Source organism: Neopsephotus bourkii, unplaced genomic scaffold (assembly GCF_033783945.1).
Source record: "Neopsephotus bourkii isolate Nb327-2 ecotype Australia unplaced genomic scaffold, CSIRO-AGI_Nbou_v1 NB_36, whole genome shotgun sequence".
NCBI lineage: Eukaryota > Metazoa > Chordata > Aves > Psittaciformes > Psittacidae > Neopsephotus > Neopsephotus bourkii.
Genome location: NW_026900553.1, coordinates 208,705 through 225,506, shown reverse-complemented (window position 1 = coordinate 225,506; position 16,802 = coordinate 208,705). Strand labels below are relative to the sequence as shown.

Here is a 16,802-nt window from a genome sequence, read left to right as displayed (position 1 = left end):
TAGCTTCTGCAGTAAAGAATCCAAACGATTTGGGTTGGGGGGACCTTAAAAATCATCTAGTTCCAGCCCCCCTGCCACAAGCAGGGACACTTTCCACTAGACCAGGTTGCTCAAACCCGTTCAACCTGGCCTTGAATACTTTTAGAGTCATTTGTTTTCCCTTTTTAGTTATGATTGTAACAAAAGCATTTATTTTCATGCATTAAATCACAGAATCACAAAATCAGCCAGGTTGGAAAGACCTCTAAGATCATCAAGTCCAACCAACACCCTATGTGTGCCAAGTTCACCACTAAACCATGTCACTGGGGGCCTCATCTACACAGTTTTTGAACACTTCCAGGGACGGTGATTGCACCACTTCCCTGGGCAGCCTGTTCCAATGCCTGACCACCCTCTCTGTAAGAAATTTTTCAAATTTTCCAATCTAAACCTTCCCTGGTGCAGCTTGAGGATGTTTCCTCTTGTCCTATGATTTGTTACTGGGGAGAAGAGACCAGCCCTCACCTCATTACAACCTCCTATCAGGTAGCTGTAGAGACCGGTAAGGTTTCCCCTGAGACTTCTCTCCTCCAGACTAAACAACCCCAGCCCCTCAGCCATTCCTTATCAGACTTGTTCTCCAGACTCTTCACCACCTTCACTGCCCTTCTCAAGACCCACTCCAGCAACTCAGTATCTCTCGTTTTAAGGGGCTCAGAACTGAACACAAACCACAGCTATCCGACCTCAGGAAGCGAGCCCTCTTTCTTATCACTATTCCAAAATGTTTCATGTAGTCTTCCGAGTGCCACCTGTACCAGCGATCCAACCTCCTCACATTCAACGGCCGCGGGCCGGCGCCCTAGGCCAGGCCGGAACCAAAGCCTTGGGAGCGCGTTTCCGACGGAGCCGGTCCACCACCGCGGCGCCGAGGGTAGCCATGGCCGACACTGCTGCGCCGCAGCTGCCTGCCGTCCCCACTCCGGGGCTGCCGGCTGCCCCTGGCAGCAACCCCCTGTCCCGCAAGCTCAACAAGATCCTGGAGACCCGCCTGGAGAACGACAAGGTGGGGCGGGCACGGCTGAGGGGCGAGGCGGGGGCCGGGGCCTGCCCGGCGGGGAGCATCCTACGGGGAATCGGCCGGATGAGCCGTCAGGGGCAGCGAGCCCCGATAGGCTCCGGGGCTGGGAAGCGAGCCCGGTCGTACCCTCAGTTCCGCTGCGGAGGCGCAGCCTGACGTTTGCAGCGCTCGTTAACAGGCAGGTTCATTGCTGCTGCTCCGCTGACATGCCAGGCACCTGCCCAATCCCCTCGGATCGAAGGGAGGTTTGTATTGCTTAGCTCAGGCGCGGGTCTCAGGCTTATTTGGTTTCAGTGTTTTGTAACTGTGCTTAGCTCGTGCTTTAACCGAATGTAATCTTACTGATGAAGGTTATTATAAAATAGTAGTAAAAAGTTCTGTGTTATAGCATGCAAATATATTCTTTGGATATTACAAAAAAAAATCGGATATTACAAAAAATCTCTTCAGAGAGTGGATATTACGAAAAGTCTCTTCAGAGAGAGGTAATCAGGTATTGGAACAGGCTGCCCATGAAAGTGGTGGACTCAACATCCGTGGAAGTGTTCATGACCATGTAGATGAGGCCCTCAATGGCGTAGTTCAGTGGTGGTCTTGGCAGTCCTGGGGTAATAGTTGGACCTGATGGTCTTAAAGGTCTTTTCCAACCTGGTTGATTATATAATAAGAAAGACTCAGCAGTTATTTTACTTGTTTATGAATTGATCTGGATTGTGTTTAGGTAGTTTTTTGTCTAAACCCAGTAATAGTGTTGCTTGGTTGTTTTTTATGAGACCATGGGTTTGGGATGGTTGCACACAATGTAACCAACTTCTTTGTAACTGTATGGAAAGTTAAAGTGGTTTTGGGTTTATTTTCTAGGAAATGCTGGAAGCACTCAAGGCTCTCTCGACCTTTTTTGTTGAAAACAGTTTACGCACCCGGAGAAACTTGCGTGGAGACATTGAACGACGAAGTTTAGCCATAAATGAAGAATTTGTTCACATATTCAAGCAAGTTAAAGAGGTAGCATTTTTTACAGTGTGACTAGCTGTCTTGCAAGAGTACTGCTATGTAATTTAAAGTTTAAACAAAGAAAAAAATATTAAGAGAAATTTTGACTTTCCAGGACAAATGTGCTTTTACAGTAAAACCATTTCACAGTTTATTTCATTTGATGAACAGTCTTGCACAGAGAGAGGTGATGTTTCAAACAGATTAAAATCCCAGGTGAATGTTGATCTTTAGAGGTACATTCTCTCCATTAACAGGGAGTCTAGAGCAAATCTGTTCCTTGTAGCTTGGGCATCCTGTTTTGGAGGGATGAAGCTCGGTCTTGGCATGGCATTTCTGATTTAAATCACAGTTAACTGTTATTTGAACTTATTTAGGAGCTTGAGAGTATAAATGAAGATGTACAAGCTATGAGCAGCTGCTGTGAAGATATGTCCAGTCGTTTGAAGGTAATGTATGAATAAATGTTCTTTGTATGTGTTGCGTTTTGCCATGCAACTATTTTCTTTTAGAAGTTGGAGTACTAACAGTGACACCAAGATGTTTCCATAGTATGCGTGTTATATTATTTTGGGACATTAATTGGTTTCTTTTTACTTGTTTAGAAAATGTGTTAATTTCTTCCAAATTGCACTTCAGTATGCAACAATATACTGATTTTGAGAATAGTGGTGTGAAATCCATTTGAGGAGTGGAGAGAAAATATTTTATTAGATTGGATGTGTGTGAGACCATTTATTTATTTGTGTATTTACATTTAAAATTTGTGTGCCTTTCATACTGACAACCTCTCTTGTGTTATGTGTTCATATAAATGCCTCAAATATATTCATAAGAAAGTATCTTCTAATCCAAAGAGGGAGACAAGTCTAGTGTGCCAGTCTTTGTTCTCTTGGTTTTGTTTCATAAGTATTTCAGAATGTTGATACGCAACAAAACAAATTCTGTTCCATATTAATCCCGAATCCACAGCATTCTGGGGGGCATGGGGTGGGGGTGGGGGGAAGTTGTGTTTTAGAATGTGTTACTAAATTTGGCTTGGGTTCAGTGTACAAGGTTTATGTACTCTGAAGTGTGGATGTTTTGCTAAAGCAAATCTGTTCTGAATATAGCCCACAAGCTATAGCATGTGAATGAGAATCCTTCAGTGAAAAATCCTGTGACAACAGTTTTTTTTTCCCCCCTCCGTATGTGTGTGTGGGTACATTAGGTGTCCTCCTACTTAGATGAATAGGTTTCACAGCCATTGTCTGTAATTCCCATAAGAATGGTTGTAATTTGATGAACTTATTCCAGAAACTGTGAGTGTATAGTGTAGCCCTCTGCAGTACTCAATTTTCAGTTGTGGTGGCAATAGATAAGGCACCTCAGAGGTCTCAGATCTCTTTGAACACTGTTCATGTGGTTGTGTTCCCTAGTGCGGTTCAGGAACTATTTGGTTGAACTCTTAAATGAGGAAATGAGTCAACTGTCCATGCAGATTTTTACTCTTGTCTGTCTTTAGATCATAAATTATAACTATCATCTGTGATTATATTTTTCCAGAGTAGAGTCACCCTGCAGTGATTTCTTTTTCTGTTAAAGTCAGTAGGTAGTTTCGTTATGTGCTCTGCAGGAGATTTCCTCTGCAGCCCTGCAGAACTTGTAACTTATATGAGTTCAACTCATGTTTTCTCTGTCTGCATGAATGTAGGTTAATAAGCCCATGGACTAGCACTAGGTTGTCAAATACTCTGGTATTTTATCTGTAATAGAAAGACTTGCAGGCATGTGCTCAGGCTGAATGAGAAGACAAAAATGAATTAACTACAGCAAATAGAGGATGCAAAGACAAGAATCTATAACATGTAAGGCAGAAAGGTGTACGAAGACAGCGTTATATTAAGAGAGCAGAAAAAATACAAGATATGAAAGGAATTATGTATTGATAAGCCAAAAAGCTTTTTATCTTTTTTTGTTTTATAAGATTATAATATCATGCAATCCAAATAACCAGTCAGATCTGATTTCAGGACAATGACTTAATAAATGTGGTGAAAGGGAGAGAAGGAAGCAAGTGCTGCAATAGAATAAAGAAAGGTTGAATGATAATGCAAGTTTTAATTAGTATACTGAGGTGGGAAGGAAGAGAAAAATATTTCTATTTTGGATCTGCAAGAAACTTCAAATACCAATCTTCTGATTTTATTTTTTTTTTTATTTTTGGTTTTTGTTTTTTGTTTGGCTTATCTGACTCTTTTCTACCAGTTACCTTCTTTTGATTAGATGTAAGCTCTTGCATCACGTAGAAACAATAACAGCAGTATCTGGCCTGCATTTAAATGCATGGAAATAAAAACCGGCTTCCTGATACTTAGCTAGATCTAAAAAATCCTGCTTTTCCTTCATTACTGCTGTCCTACAGTTAGCATTGTTCTTGGCAAACAGTACTTCTGTCCAGAAAGCACTGGAAAGGAAGCAAATTTCTTCCGTCTTTCTGGTTTATTAAAATCTACACCTCTGAAGGAAGGTGGGAAGAAACCAGTCTGGAATTAGTAGGGCTTCCATACTGAATTGTTCAGGTCTACTCTTTTGTTGTCTTTTTTTGTTTTGTTAGGCTGAAGCATTGAAAATATTATTAAAAAAAGATACAAATACACTAAAAACATCAATATTACAATTTATATAAGATATTAAATGCTTAAAGGTATTTTGGAACTACTAAATGTTCAGTAAATTCTGTTGAGTTTTTATCAAATTTGCATGCAAGTCCATAATAGTTTCCTTTAGAAAATTTAGCAAATCCACCTTAGTGGTGCCCACTGTCTATATCCATGGAACAGCTCAGGCCCTCTCTGATGACCAAAGTTGTACTTGAGGGGTTGCAGTTCTACTTTCACCTTTCAAAGCATTCCTGTACCTTGACTGCTTTTCCACTCTAACAAGTGAAGTGTGACAGATAGAATGGCTGAAGTGAATCAGTGTGTGTATATTCTTGCATTAGACATCTTATGGGTTTCAAGACTGGCATCTCCATTTTGGCAAGCACCATAATTTAGTGAAATTATTCATGCAGAATATCCTTATAGCTGTTTCCACCTCTTCACTTGCAATATTATTCAATGCTGAATGCATTTTGATTTCAGTATTTTTTGTTTGCTTGAATCTTCTTATTTTTCTGTCTAAATGATCACTGGTGGTATCCAGTGGGAAGACAACTCCTGATGTCTTTTATGTTCTTGCAGAGTGATAAGTTTCAGAACTCTTTAACTTCAGTTGCAGCAATCGCTTTAGTCATGCCTTCTGCCTGTAATGAAATTGTTTCTGCATGGGTTCCCTTACATTGTCATCATTGAACATTTAGTACTGTGATGAACTAAATGTTCATCACATAGAATGTTTTAGATTGGAAAACCTGATAGAACAGTTTAGATTGGAAAAGACCTTTAAGATCATCGAGTCCAAATGTTAACCTAGCACTCCCAAGTCCACCACTAAACCATGTCCCTAAGCACCACATCTACATGTACACCAGTGATGGTGACTTCACCACTTGCCCAGGCAGCCTATTCCAGTATTTGACAGCCCTTTTGGTGAATAAATTTTTCCTAATAATCCTTCTTGGTCCTTACAGCCCTGTAACAACAGCCCTCTGAGCTGTTTGGACAGTGGAGCTAAAATTGCTTAGACCAGCAGAGCTGTATTCATGTTAAGAATGTCTGAATGAACAGTGGTACTGGGTGGTTTAGCATCTGAAGGAACTTGTTTCATTTTTCAGTTTGTAACAGCAAACAATTTATAGTCAACAGACAAACAAGATAATCAGAACAATTTCCAATGTTTATAATAATATTTTTGTGTTAATCAATGGTGCGTGAATATAAATCTATGAAGAGATGAAAATATATATGGACAAGGTTATTATGTATATTTTCATGCCTGAAAATAGATAGAGTTAATGAACATTCAAGAAGGCCTTTTGTTTCAAAGAGTACACTTTTTAAACTGCTTATGGTCAAGAAAGCTTCAAAAGTATTACCTATTTTAAGGGTTGTGTAATACATCTGATATGTTTGTGGTTTTCACATGCTTAATGATTCTAATTGTATTCTAGGCAGCAAAGGAGCAAACCCAGGACTTGATAGTAAAAACCACAAAGCTCCAGGCAGAAAAGTATGTATACTAGCTTATCTATTTCTTTAAGATATGATAATACTGATGGAATTATCTTATAGATCTTATTCTGCTACTCCTATTTTTTATTAATAACTTTGAAGGTTGGGGTTTTTTTGGTAATTTGTTTTTAACACTCTCTGAACTTGTAGCTCAATTGGAATAAAAATACTGAATTCTTAGTTTATTACAGGAAGTACAAAAAGGTAAGGATGTGTTAGTGCTTGTACCAATAAAAACTGGTCTTTTAGAGAAGAGAATCAATTATAGTGGTAAAGCATCCTGAAAACGGATGTGGTTTACCTAATTACACTTGGTAATATAAGTTATATTGTTTTGTAACAGATATGGAGCTCCTCAGTGTCTCATCAGTTTCACAGGCTTCTTCTTAATGCATCATATCCAGTGGAAATCACTCTCTTGTTCAGGGACCATATGTGGGAACAGAAAGTTGGATTATAACCTACTCTGCCGTATTTAAAGCTAACTGTAAAATACGTAAGCACTGTTCAATGAGCCTAACACAGACTACTTTCCCCCTTGGCTCTTTCAGCCTCTTGTGGAAGAAAAGATTTGTATTTTGCTCTTTTAAGTATTTTTATTCATAGGAAGGGGATAATAGCCTGTGACAGGTTCAAGTAGTCTTTACTGGTTTTATGGCTTGGGTATTTGGTTTTACAGCTTTAGGCTTTGTCAGTGTAGAAGAATGAATCTCCTTGCTTTATGAGCTTTCTTCTGAAAATTACATACAGCTCACTGGAGACTAGAAATAATTATTTCCAGTGATAAATTTCTAGTAGAAATTATGGCTTTGGAGAGCTCTGGGTGCAAAATCAGTAGGTTCATGTTGTGGACTTCAGCAGGAAGTGGATTATGTCCCATGAGAGTCTGTGAAGTTATTGTGTAATCTGTACATATTTTAGAAGTTGAATGTAGAATAGCTGTATAAAATACAGTGCTGGTTGATACAAAATGAAGAATTTGGCAAAGTCACAGTTTAGTAAGTGAGCAGAAGTCAAGGAGTAGAAAACTTGTAAATTTAAATATAAAAATGTGAAGTAGTAGGACAGAGAGGTGGTCATATTTTTTGCAGTCTCAAGAAAAAGCTGCTTTGATTGCTTGTTTTGAAGCAGAATGGAAGATAGCAAGACCAATCCCAAATGGTGTATGTCTGGTTGGCCTTAAATACTGTTAAAGGAGATTATGCAGACTGTACACCAGTACTTCTATAATATAGTCCTTACAATAGTTTACTTCCTTTTAAGAGGCAGAAATCCCCCTAGTGTGTGGACAAAAAAAGGTTTAGGAAGTAGCCTGTCCTTCTGAGGGTCTCTATAGCCTTAGAGAGCACACAGTTTTTAAATCATATCATGAAGTACTAGCAGAAGCCAAACAATACTTGTCATCTTACCATATAATGGTTATGGAAGACTCATAGTGTCATTCATTAATAAAGTTGTTTTTTTTTAGTTTTCTTGGCTGAACTTAAGATCACAAAGCTAGGCTGTTTTATTCTGTTTGGGACATTTTAGTCACCTTTTATTCATTAAATTACTTTGTTCTGATACATTACTCTGGTTTACATCAGGCACATGAAGAGGCATCTGCAGCTGAATGTTAGGGGTTTCTTGAGAAGCTGAAGTTTTGCCTACAGTCAGATAAAATACAGGTCTTAAACTGATGACTCCTTCAACTTAACCAGTGACATTTCTTAGCCAATAAAGTAGTAAAAGGTGATATTGGGAGGGCATGGCTTCTCTGTCTTTAGGACACAAGGGCTGTCCTAAAATGGCGATTGAAATGAAGAGATGAAAGTTGGACCCATTCAAAAAGAAGGCAATAGAAACAATGACCCTGAAGCAAGAGCAGTTAGTCTTGTACAAAGCAGTAGTTCCTGAGTGTAATAAATTTTTTGGAGCTCTTCCTGTAAAAAAATGTCAGTTTTGTTACCATGAACACAAAAGTTGTCTTCAGATTTCCTCAGTGCCAAATTCCTATTCTACTCTATCTGGTCCTACCAGCTATTGATTTTTTGATAGGCTTTTCACAAAAAAACATGAGTCAGGTAGAAGCTTCTTGAAATTTAGGATAATGGGAATTTTTATTTTAATAGCACCAATATAGTAGATTTTTCTGTGTAATTTTTTAATATAACAAAATATTTTTCAATTTAAAAAATCCATTTCATATACCACAGTGTTAGTGAATTCTTAAATCAGTGCTAAGTAATGGTATGGTTTTAAACATTACCCTGAAAAATCAAATTAATTATGTTCTTCCTTTTCACAACAGTTATGTTCTTTTCCACAGCGATCAATTACTGAACATTTTGAAATAGAGAGAATACATTATGCCATTTACTGAACCAGTTGTTTATAGTGTCCTTCAGGAAAGTTTTTTTTTACTTTGCCCTTCACTGCATTAAGTCCTCATCTGTTTTTATGGTTTTTAGCCATTTTTAAGAAATAACTAAGGAAATTACTCTGATTTGCAGTAAATGATTTGCTGTACTAGTTATTGGTCAAAAAAAGGGTATTCTGTTATGCTTAGCATTTACCTGTTTACTTTAGCTGGCAGTGTTTTTGTTGGAAAAAAATGTTAGGGTTCAATCAAATGTTCTAAAACTGAAGGAAGACATTACAGTTGCAAATACATTTAATGCATTTGCAGTAATTAAGCATTTAGATTTTTAAAAATACTTAGGTTTTGTATTTGAAATCTTAGGAAAAATGGGCTGCTGTCTTCACTCAGTATAACAGTTACCTTAGGCAAATACTTGAATTTGTATTTCAGTTTCTTATTTACATCCCTTCATTTTCTAAAAATACATGTTAGCTTTGGCTTTGATCAAAGGTGTCTGGCTGTCTTTCTGTAATATTCTTAAGGCTGTTTTCAGTAAATGGCAGGTGGAACCTTTGGCTTAGGTAAACCCTCTTCATGCCTGGTCAGTTCTTGTGGACAGTAAATTTTGTCAAAAGGAGTTAGAATTAGTATCAAGTTTAAAGCAAACTGCAATTAAAAGAACAGAATGTTCACTTAAAACCCAGCCAAAGAAAAGTCAGTAGCCAAAGTCTTTTTGATTGGGGTTGTAACTTTATTCCTCTAGCTGTACAAAGGATAGATTGAAATAGTAAGTGAACTGTTTTCTTAGATTGCAACATTGCGGTTGTAACTATATCTTCAGAAATTTTTCCCCTATGTGGCATTTGAACCTATGTAGTGTTTTGGGGTCTTTTTAATGAAGAACTGCATGATAGCAGTGAAGAATAGTTTCCCAAAAACGCAGAGTGGCTGTGGGAATCTGTACAAGGATTCACGTCTTAAGTTAGAATACTTGTTCATGTTTTTATCCTTTCATAGGTTGTATTTTGTTTGTTTGATTGTTTTTTTTTAATATTTGAGGTAGAAAATAAGATGTTAATCTCAGATTTAAGTGGAAACTTCTGCATTCTCAGGCTGTTGCTTTGCAGCATTGTTTTTCTTGTAACTTTGTGAGCTTTAGACGTGATTTGGCATGAATGCTAAGTAGAGTATGTTTTAGATAATAAACTAAAAAAGTAATCTATTGTAAAAAATAATGGAAAAATAATTCTTCCATAAGAAAAGAAAAATAACTCTCCCACCCGAAACCAGGACACATTAATAAAATTGTGTTTTATATTTATGTCAGAGTTGGTGCATTTCTTTGGGCAGTTAGGTTGCTAGTTCTGTTTTTATTTTCTCTGTAAAGACTGGTTAAAGTTATTGTACATTAGAAGCAAACAGTTTTCCTTCATGTTATTTAAATTATGAAATCTGCCTAACATGGGAAGTAGGTTCTCCCCCCCAACCCTTCTCTCCTTAAAATTGAGACTTACCACAGCTTAATAGATGTGAAATGTGGTGTGAAATAAAGTGCTCCAAACCATTCAACCCATCTCTCTGTAACATAAGGTTAATTTGTCGCTGTTCGGTAATATAGAGTCTTGAATAAACTGTTTGGGATTTTTAATGTATTTCATAACCAACTTTGATAATAAAGAAAAACTGAGGTAGTTAATTTAGGCTTTCAGGTTTTATTAGGCTTTTTATAAATAGTAACGAGGAGAGTAGTTTGTTTTCAAACAACATGTACTGCATTTTAAGAAATGTGGGTTTGTTTACTGTCATTGCTTATAGCCTGACAGGAAAAGGATCTTGCTCTTTGAAGTGAGATTTTAATAAGAGCTTCCTGTGACTTGTCAGTTCTCTTCCACCCAAGTTTAGTTTTTTTATTTTTTCTTTTAATTTGTATGAAGCTGAAAAACTGCTTGCAATACTCAGCTGCTTCACCTTGCACTGGGAACAAGTGCCCTGGAGTTCAGTAATTCCCAAACCAGGGAAATAAGAGTCCAGTTCCAAAATGGTGTATGCAGAATGTCAGAAGCCCGCTTCAGGGTAGTTCTGCCAGCCACTTAATGGTAAGGTGTCATGCAAGATTGCTTTTAAGGTTAGCCACAAATGACAGTTGTGGATCTAACAATTGAAGAAGGAAACCAGTAGGTGATAGCTGCAATATTAATTCTTTACAAAACTAAAAAAGAGCAATTATGTGAGTGTATATGCATGCTCAGGGAGATGACAGAAAATAAGCCTGCAGAAACAGAAAATTGGTGAGAGTTAGAAGTAGTTTTCTGGAAGTAAGACCATCCATGCTCTGAAAACTATGAAAGAATAGGAATGGAAATGCCTTGGACAGATACTTTTAGGGTCAGGCGAAAGTTGCAGAGCTTTCATTGAGAATATACACCTCAGGACCTTTACACATTATCTTGTTTTACTGGATTCTATTAATCGTGTTTTTAGATGTATTTTGGTATCAGAGTCGTTAGTTACATTGATTAGGGAAACGTTTTCTGTAGCAGTAGCATTGTTTCACTTTTAAAAAATACCTTTAAATATGATTTCCAAACATAATTTGGATGCACCAGCGTGTACTTCAATGTATTTTAGTTGAATTGCATCCAGACTTGCTCTTAATTGAAATTCAACAAATGCAGTTCTTGGAGGTCAGTGAATGATTTCACTGTCACCTCTGTGCTCAATACAAGGTCAAAAGTCTTTGGAAAAAATGTTTCTTACTGAACGTCTGCTGCTTCGGTAGTGCTGTACTACAGATCTCTCATGCTTGTCTGTTGGTGGTGCTTTTTTCCTTTTTTAAGAACCACCTTTTTGTCATAGTCAAAATAGAAATGATCCAGGAGGTTCACCAGTATTTATGGTAGGTTAGAGAGGTTTGCCTTCAATAGCTTATGCTAAGAAAAGTGGTTTGCACTGATGAGGTGTATTTCATGCCTTGACCTTTTGAAACTTGTAATTATGTTTATTCCTATGAATATGCTTCATGAGAAAAAGCAGTGATTGCCTAAACTGAATTATAATTCAATGTGGGGGAGGGTGAAGGCTTGAAAATCTGAGGCAGATTTTTTTGTCCTCATTTGTACCAAAGTAAAGCATAGGTAACTGGGCATAACACAGGGATCAAAACAGCTAGAATGGATCTAAAAAAACCCAAAACAATCCACACCTTGATTTGTCACGTTCTAGCTATTTCTCTCTAGCAGAGAAAGTGCAAAACCTTTTCTGGCTGGCAACCATGTAGTCTGTTAAGTCATGGAGTACTCCTCGGTCGATAGAAATAAGGCATGGTGTTACGGGTTGAGAAATACTAATTTGAAGTGCAGAATCAGTTACATGATACCATGCCTGACTGATGTTTGCCCATGATCTTCCTTTGGAATTGATTTTTGTTCTTTACTGTTTTCCTGCTATCTGATTTAGTTCTCCTTTTGCTGCTGGTTAAGCTCCTTTGTTCTAATCTTACTCCAGGTGGATGTAGAGAGCAGTGTGTTATTTTCATGCCTGTGTCAGTATTTTTGGATTTAATAGTAAATTTGAAGATAGACTAAGCTGGCCCCTTTCAAGTGTCTTCATATCAGATTGTATAAAAGGTATTCTGAAGTTATCAGTCTGTTTAGTAGGACAGTATCAACTAGGTCACCTCCTCAGGATGGAAAAGAATCTGTTCACTGATCTCTGTTCGCAAGTTAGAAACCACATCTTGTATTGTAAGCATTGCTAAATGCTGATTTACCTAGTAAGTATATATATTACGATTGCTGTGAAGTTTTGCGTGTGAAAATTGCTTATCCAGACTACTCTCTAGATGCATATCAATGGTGCTTGTAGGAAGCCAGATCAGTAAGTAGAAAATTACTGCATTATATGAATTTTTTCACAGTATATAAGCTTTTTCAATTATAGTGTTTAGTAATCTGTTTGACAAGATTTGGTCATGTCAGTGCAGTTAGTATCCTCTCTTGCTGAATTTTCTGTTTAGCCTTTTCGATTTTTACGTATTTTTAGAGCAGAATATATAGTAGGGCTGCAGCACTGAAGGCTAGTGTCTTTAAATGGAAATTACAGATGGGAGAAACCTTCTAAGTTCAGTCTTACACTACTGCTGCTCACTATCATTTGCATGATGACTTTCATAAACTCACTTTTCTAGACTATAACTAGTGAATTATTTTTTCATTTTATAAGTGTTGCTTTTCTTGGAACATTTACCTCAAAAGCTTGACTTTCCAGTAAAAGCCTTTCCCTAATTTCCAACCTAATTCTTGGTTGTAAGTTGTCTGTTTGTCATGTTGTCCTTTATCTTAAGAGCTTCCTCCATCTCTTCTCATAAATTAGGTTCTCCATTTGTATGATCATCCTGCTAGCTCTGGTCTAATGGGAGTCCGTGGTTCCTGAACAGATGATGGGGATTGTGGTCTGTTTTCCAGATGAGATCTCACTAAAGCCTCCACTAATATTTCTGCTATTTTCCTGTATCCTGGGAATGTCAGTTCACTATGATTTTCTGTGCCCTCCTTTTTTTTAATTAACGAGAAGATTTCATAATTATATTCTGGGGTGGAATTGGTCACTGAATACCTTCTCACAGGATTTCACTTCTCTCTTTAATAAAAGTTGTTTGACTGCAAAATGTAGAATAAAAACATTTGTTGTCAGCATTTACAAATGCATGTTTGCACCTGGTGCTTACTCTTAAGAATGGTTTCCTAACACCAGTGCATTTTATTGTATAGTCCTGTATATTTGCCTTCCAGAAAAAAACATCACAGAAAAAACATTTTGCCAGCTGCTGCTGAAAAGCATGGTTAAAGATGTTTGTTATTTCTTTATGGGTTAGAAATACTCCATTTTTCTGAGGCTTTAAAAATATGTGGAATCCTAAGTATCAGAAACTAAAAGTAACTTCAGAACATGCTGATGTGACTTGTCCTAGCTAAAGGAAGCTCACAGATTTTCATGCTGTATTTGGTAGCAAGATAAAACTAAACTTTTGAAAAGCCTGTTTCTCCTCTAATTTTTTGAGCTGTCTAGGTGATAATCCTAACAAACAGTGCACATTTGTATTTAATTCAAGGGAAAAGTGCATGAAGTGCATAGTTTTCCCAGCCTTTTGAGTTCTCTTGAAAAAGAATTCTGTCTCCCTGGCAACGATTAAAACTGGGGAAATTGCTCTTTGTTGCGTTCCCGCCCCCCACCCAAGCTCCAAAGTCTACCGGAGCTTGGCACTTCCCCCTTTGCATCAGTGCAGTGTTCCTATGATCTGTTAAGTTTTGTTACTTCATGCAGGGATAACTTTGGTAAAAGGGAAAATAAAAGAACGGATACCTTTGGGATAAGAGCAGTGTGTCCTTTCCTCTGCTCTACTGCTCTTTGCTTAGACGCAACTTAGAAATGATTATGTTTACAGAAAAGCCAGTGGGTCTTGTAATGTCGAGGTGTCTGCACAGGTGCCAACTGCTGTAGGTTGTATATAAGATGGCCTTACTCTTGCATTTGTTGTTACCTGCATTGTGTTTTTCATAGCACTTGGTGCAGTAAAATACCTATAGCAAACTTGAGTAAGGCTGATGAAATCCTAGTTAAATATCTGTTACCTTATGTCTGAGGAAATATATATTTATATGTAAAATTAAATACCTGTGTGAATGTTTTGCTTTCATTAATACTGTATCCTGCCAGGTAAAAGTCCAGGTTATGCAGCACTTAACATGTTCTGTTACTGATCCATCATCTAGGATATAGAATCTCTCATGCGGATTTATAACCAAGGCAACTTTCATAGCCAGAACAAGCAGAGGTGGCTAACCTGGGTTTTGAAACTGAGTAGCTTTTTGAACTCCCATGTGCTTTGTAAAGAGCCGGAAAGAAATGGCTTTATCAAATGCTTTTAGGTTTAGGATAGATGCTTCTCACCGCCTCCGAATCACTTGTCTTGAATAAGATAGGTAAAACATTGCTGCCACCTTGAGGGTGTTATCTTGTGTTTACACTGTGAAACTTTCAGCTTGCTAGAATGCTGGAGCTTAATATATTTCCTCGGTTTTATAGAAGTTAATTATTGGGAGTGTGTAGAGGGTGAGCAGTTACAGCAGATATTAGCCAAAGACACAGCCAGGGATTAGAATGACTTTAAAGCAAGATGTTTTATTGAACCTTGTTCTCTGTAGCAGCAAGAAAGCAAGAGGATGGACTGTGCAGAGTGAGGACTTGCAAGCAGAGAGAGATTGAGTAGCAAGATTTTCTGCCATTGTTCATTTTTATAACCTCAGGAGTGAAGGGAACTCAGTATTCCAGCATAGACAAATGAACATGCTGTTTGTACAGTCCTTGTTCTTGAAGTTATTCCATCAAAATATGCAAAGCAAACTGAAATAACTGTGTTGCCCAGTATACTGCACTTCTTAAATAGGGGGTTCTCCCTGCTCTCCGTTTTGATGAAAGTGTACATTCAGATAATCCAACGAACAGGATGTAATGATAAATGGAAATTTTCTGTAAGAGAATTTTATGCACTCTGGGAATACACATATTGAAAGAACAGAAAAGTTTCTCAACATCCCATCTGTGTTTGTGGGAGATCTTGTTTCAGTTGAAACCAAAGAAATCTTGCATTTGTTTCTCTAGACTCTTTCCTACCTTCCTTCTTTTCCCTAAAGGGAGGGATAATCCACTGTATTTCCAGCTTTATGGTTTTATATTGAATTGAGATTTCTATCACAAGAAGAGAGACTTGGAGCAGCTGTTGCCCCCTTGGTTTGGCAGCTCACTGTTCTGGCACACTCCTTGCAACAAGGAGTGGGCAGAACTTAGTACCCTGCAGTGCCTTAGTCCAGGCCTTTGGTAAACCGAATTAGAGAATACATATAACCTCCACCCCCCAAAAATAAACAAAATAAAATAATTTTTTTTTTCTTCCAGATTTGTTCCTTGATCAGATTCCAAGGGAAATGCACCTTGAAAAGGGCATTATAGCGGAGCGATGAGTAGGGATTGCCAAGGCAGCCTGAGCAGCGTGGTTTAGGCTGCCATGGCATCAGTGTAATGATGAAATATATCACTGCAGAGCAGATCTGAGCCATCTTACATCTGTTTTATGAGGATGATGAGTTATCATCAGAAACTCTCTCACAAACCTAATATTTAAATACTGTTTTGTCTATTAAATCCTCCTGTCAATTCTCTTAAGTATCTTTTGTAGACAGCTGCTGTTGGTGTTTTTCTCTGTCTCCAGCTGAAGTTACGTCATGGCTTCCTCTCTTCAGATTCTGTTGCCTATTCTTCCTGCTGAAAATTTATTGAATGTCCTCAAAATGATATTTTTTCCATGCTCCTTGCACTGTATTGAGGTCTACCACAATTTCTGTGACGGAAAAGCACATCAGTGAGGCTGGAGAACAGTGCCAGCTCTGTTTAGGTTTGAAAATAGGCTTGCATATCCTCACGCCAATATGAGAGATTTAGGTAAAGTTATTCAGAGAGAAGATGGGGCAACTTCAGTCCCTTTAGACCCATCACTTGACATGTCTCCCTTCTCTGCACCCAGAGTCTTTTGGTGCTTTCTGTTCTCTCTTAAGTCTGTCACTTTTCCATGCCCCCTCATTCCTTGTGCTTAGAAAACTGACTCCATGTCCTTGCTAAACCATCATGATGCATCTCTATCTCTTGCCTCTCTTCCAGATACCTTTCATTTCTTCCTGTATCCTAATTTTCTTATTTATGAGCTGTGCATGCACTCTTGAGCTCTTTTAGACTTCTTCCCTGTTCTTCCTCACTTGAGGTGAGCTACCACAAGATTGCTTGGAAAGTGCTATAGTTTTTCATTGATGCTTTGCTGTTTAGTATGCTAGAGCACTGGCACTTGCAAAATGTTTGATCTGATTTCTGAAAGAGTTTGTGGTACTGCAGGATGGGAAGGTCATCCATGTCTACGGAAAGGAAGCTGAATTTCCGTGCTTCTTCAGCTGAATGAAGTCCAGACACTAGTTAAATAGTAGAGAAGGAGTAAATAAAAGCAAGCTTACTTTTCAAGCTTTGATCTTGCAAGGAAATTTAATTATTGCAGTCAGTATTAGAAGTGTCCTTGCCTGTCTTACCACCCTATAATAAGTGTGTTTATCTGGCAGTAACTACATTGGAAGCTGAAATCATCTAGATGTAACTGAGCCTTATTCATCTACAAATATTCACCTACAAAAAAGACACAAATAGTGTCTTC

The 16,802-nt window shown here is 37.9% G+C and overlaps 1 protein-coding gene across 3 annotated transcripts in view; it reads left to right on the top strand.

Moving 5' to 3' along the window:
* The first annotated feature begins 908 nt into the window (after window positions 1-908).
* The window catches only part of COG6 (component of oligomeric golgi complex 6), a 56,039-nt gene continuing 40,145 nt past the window's right edge, over window positions 909-16,802 (top strand). For 2 of the 3 annotated variants that reach the window (XM_061345049.1, XM_061345028.1), the window contains exons 1-4: window positions 909-1,048; window positions 1,925-2,068; window positions 2,434-2,505; window positions 6,150-6,208. In XM_061345049.1, the coding sequence (XP_061201033.1) occupies window positions 923-1,048; window positions 1,925-2,068; window positions 2,434-2,505; window positions 6,150-6,208 (401 nt within the window). In that variant the 5' untranslated portion in view covers window positions 909-922. Of the gene's footprint in view, window positions 1,049-1,118; window positions 1,309-1,924; window positions 2,069-2,433; window positions 2,506-6,149; window positions 6,209-16,802 lie in introns of those variants that run through there. The other variant, XM_061345038.1, reaches the window with a different exon arrangement.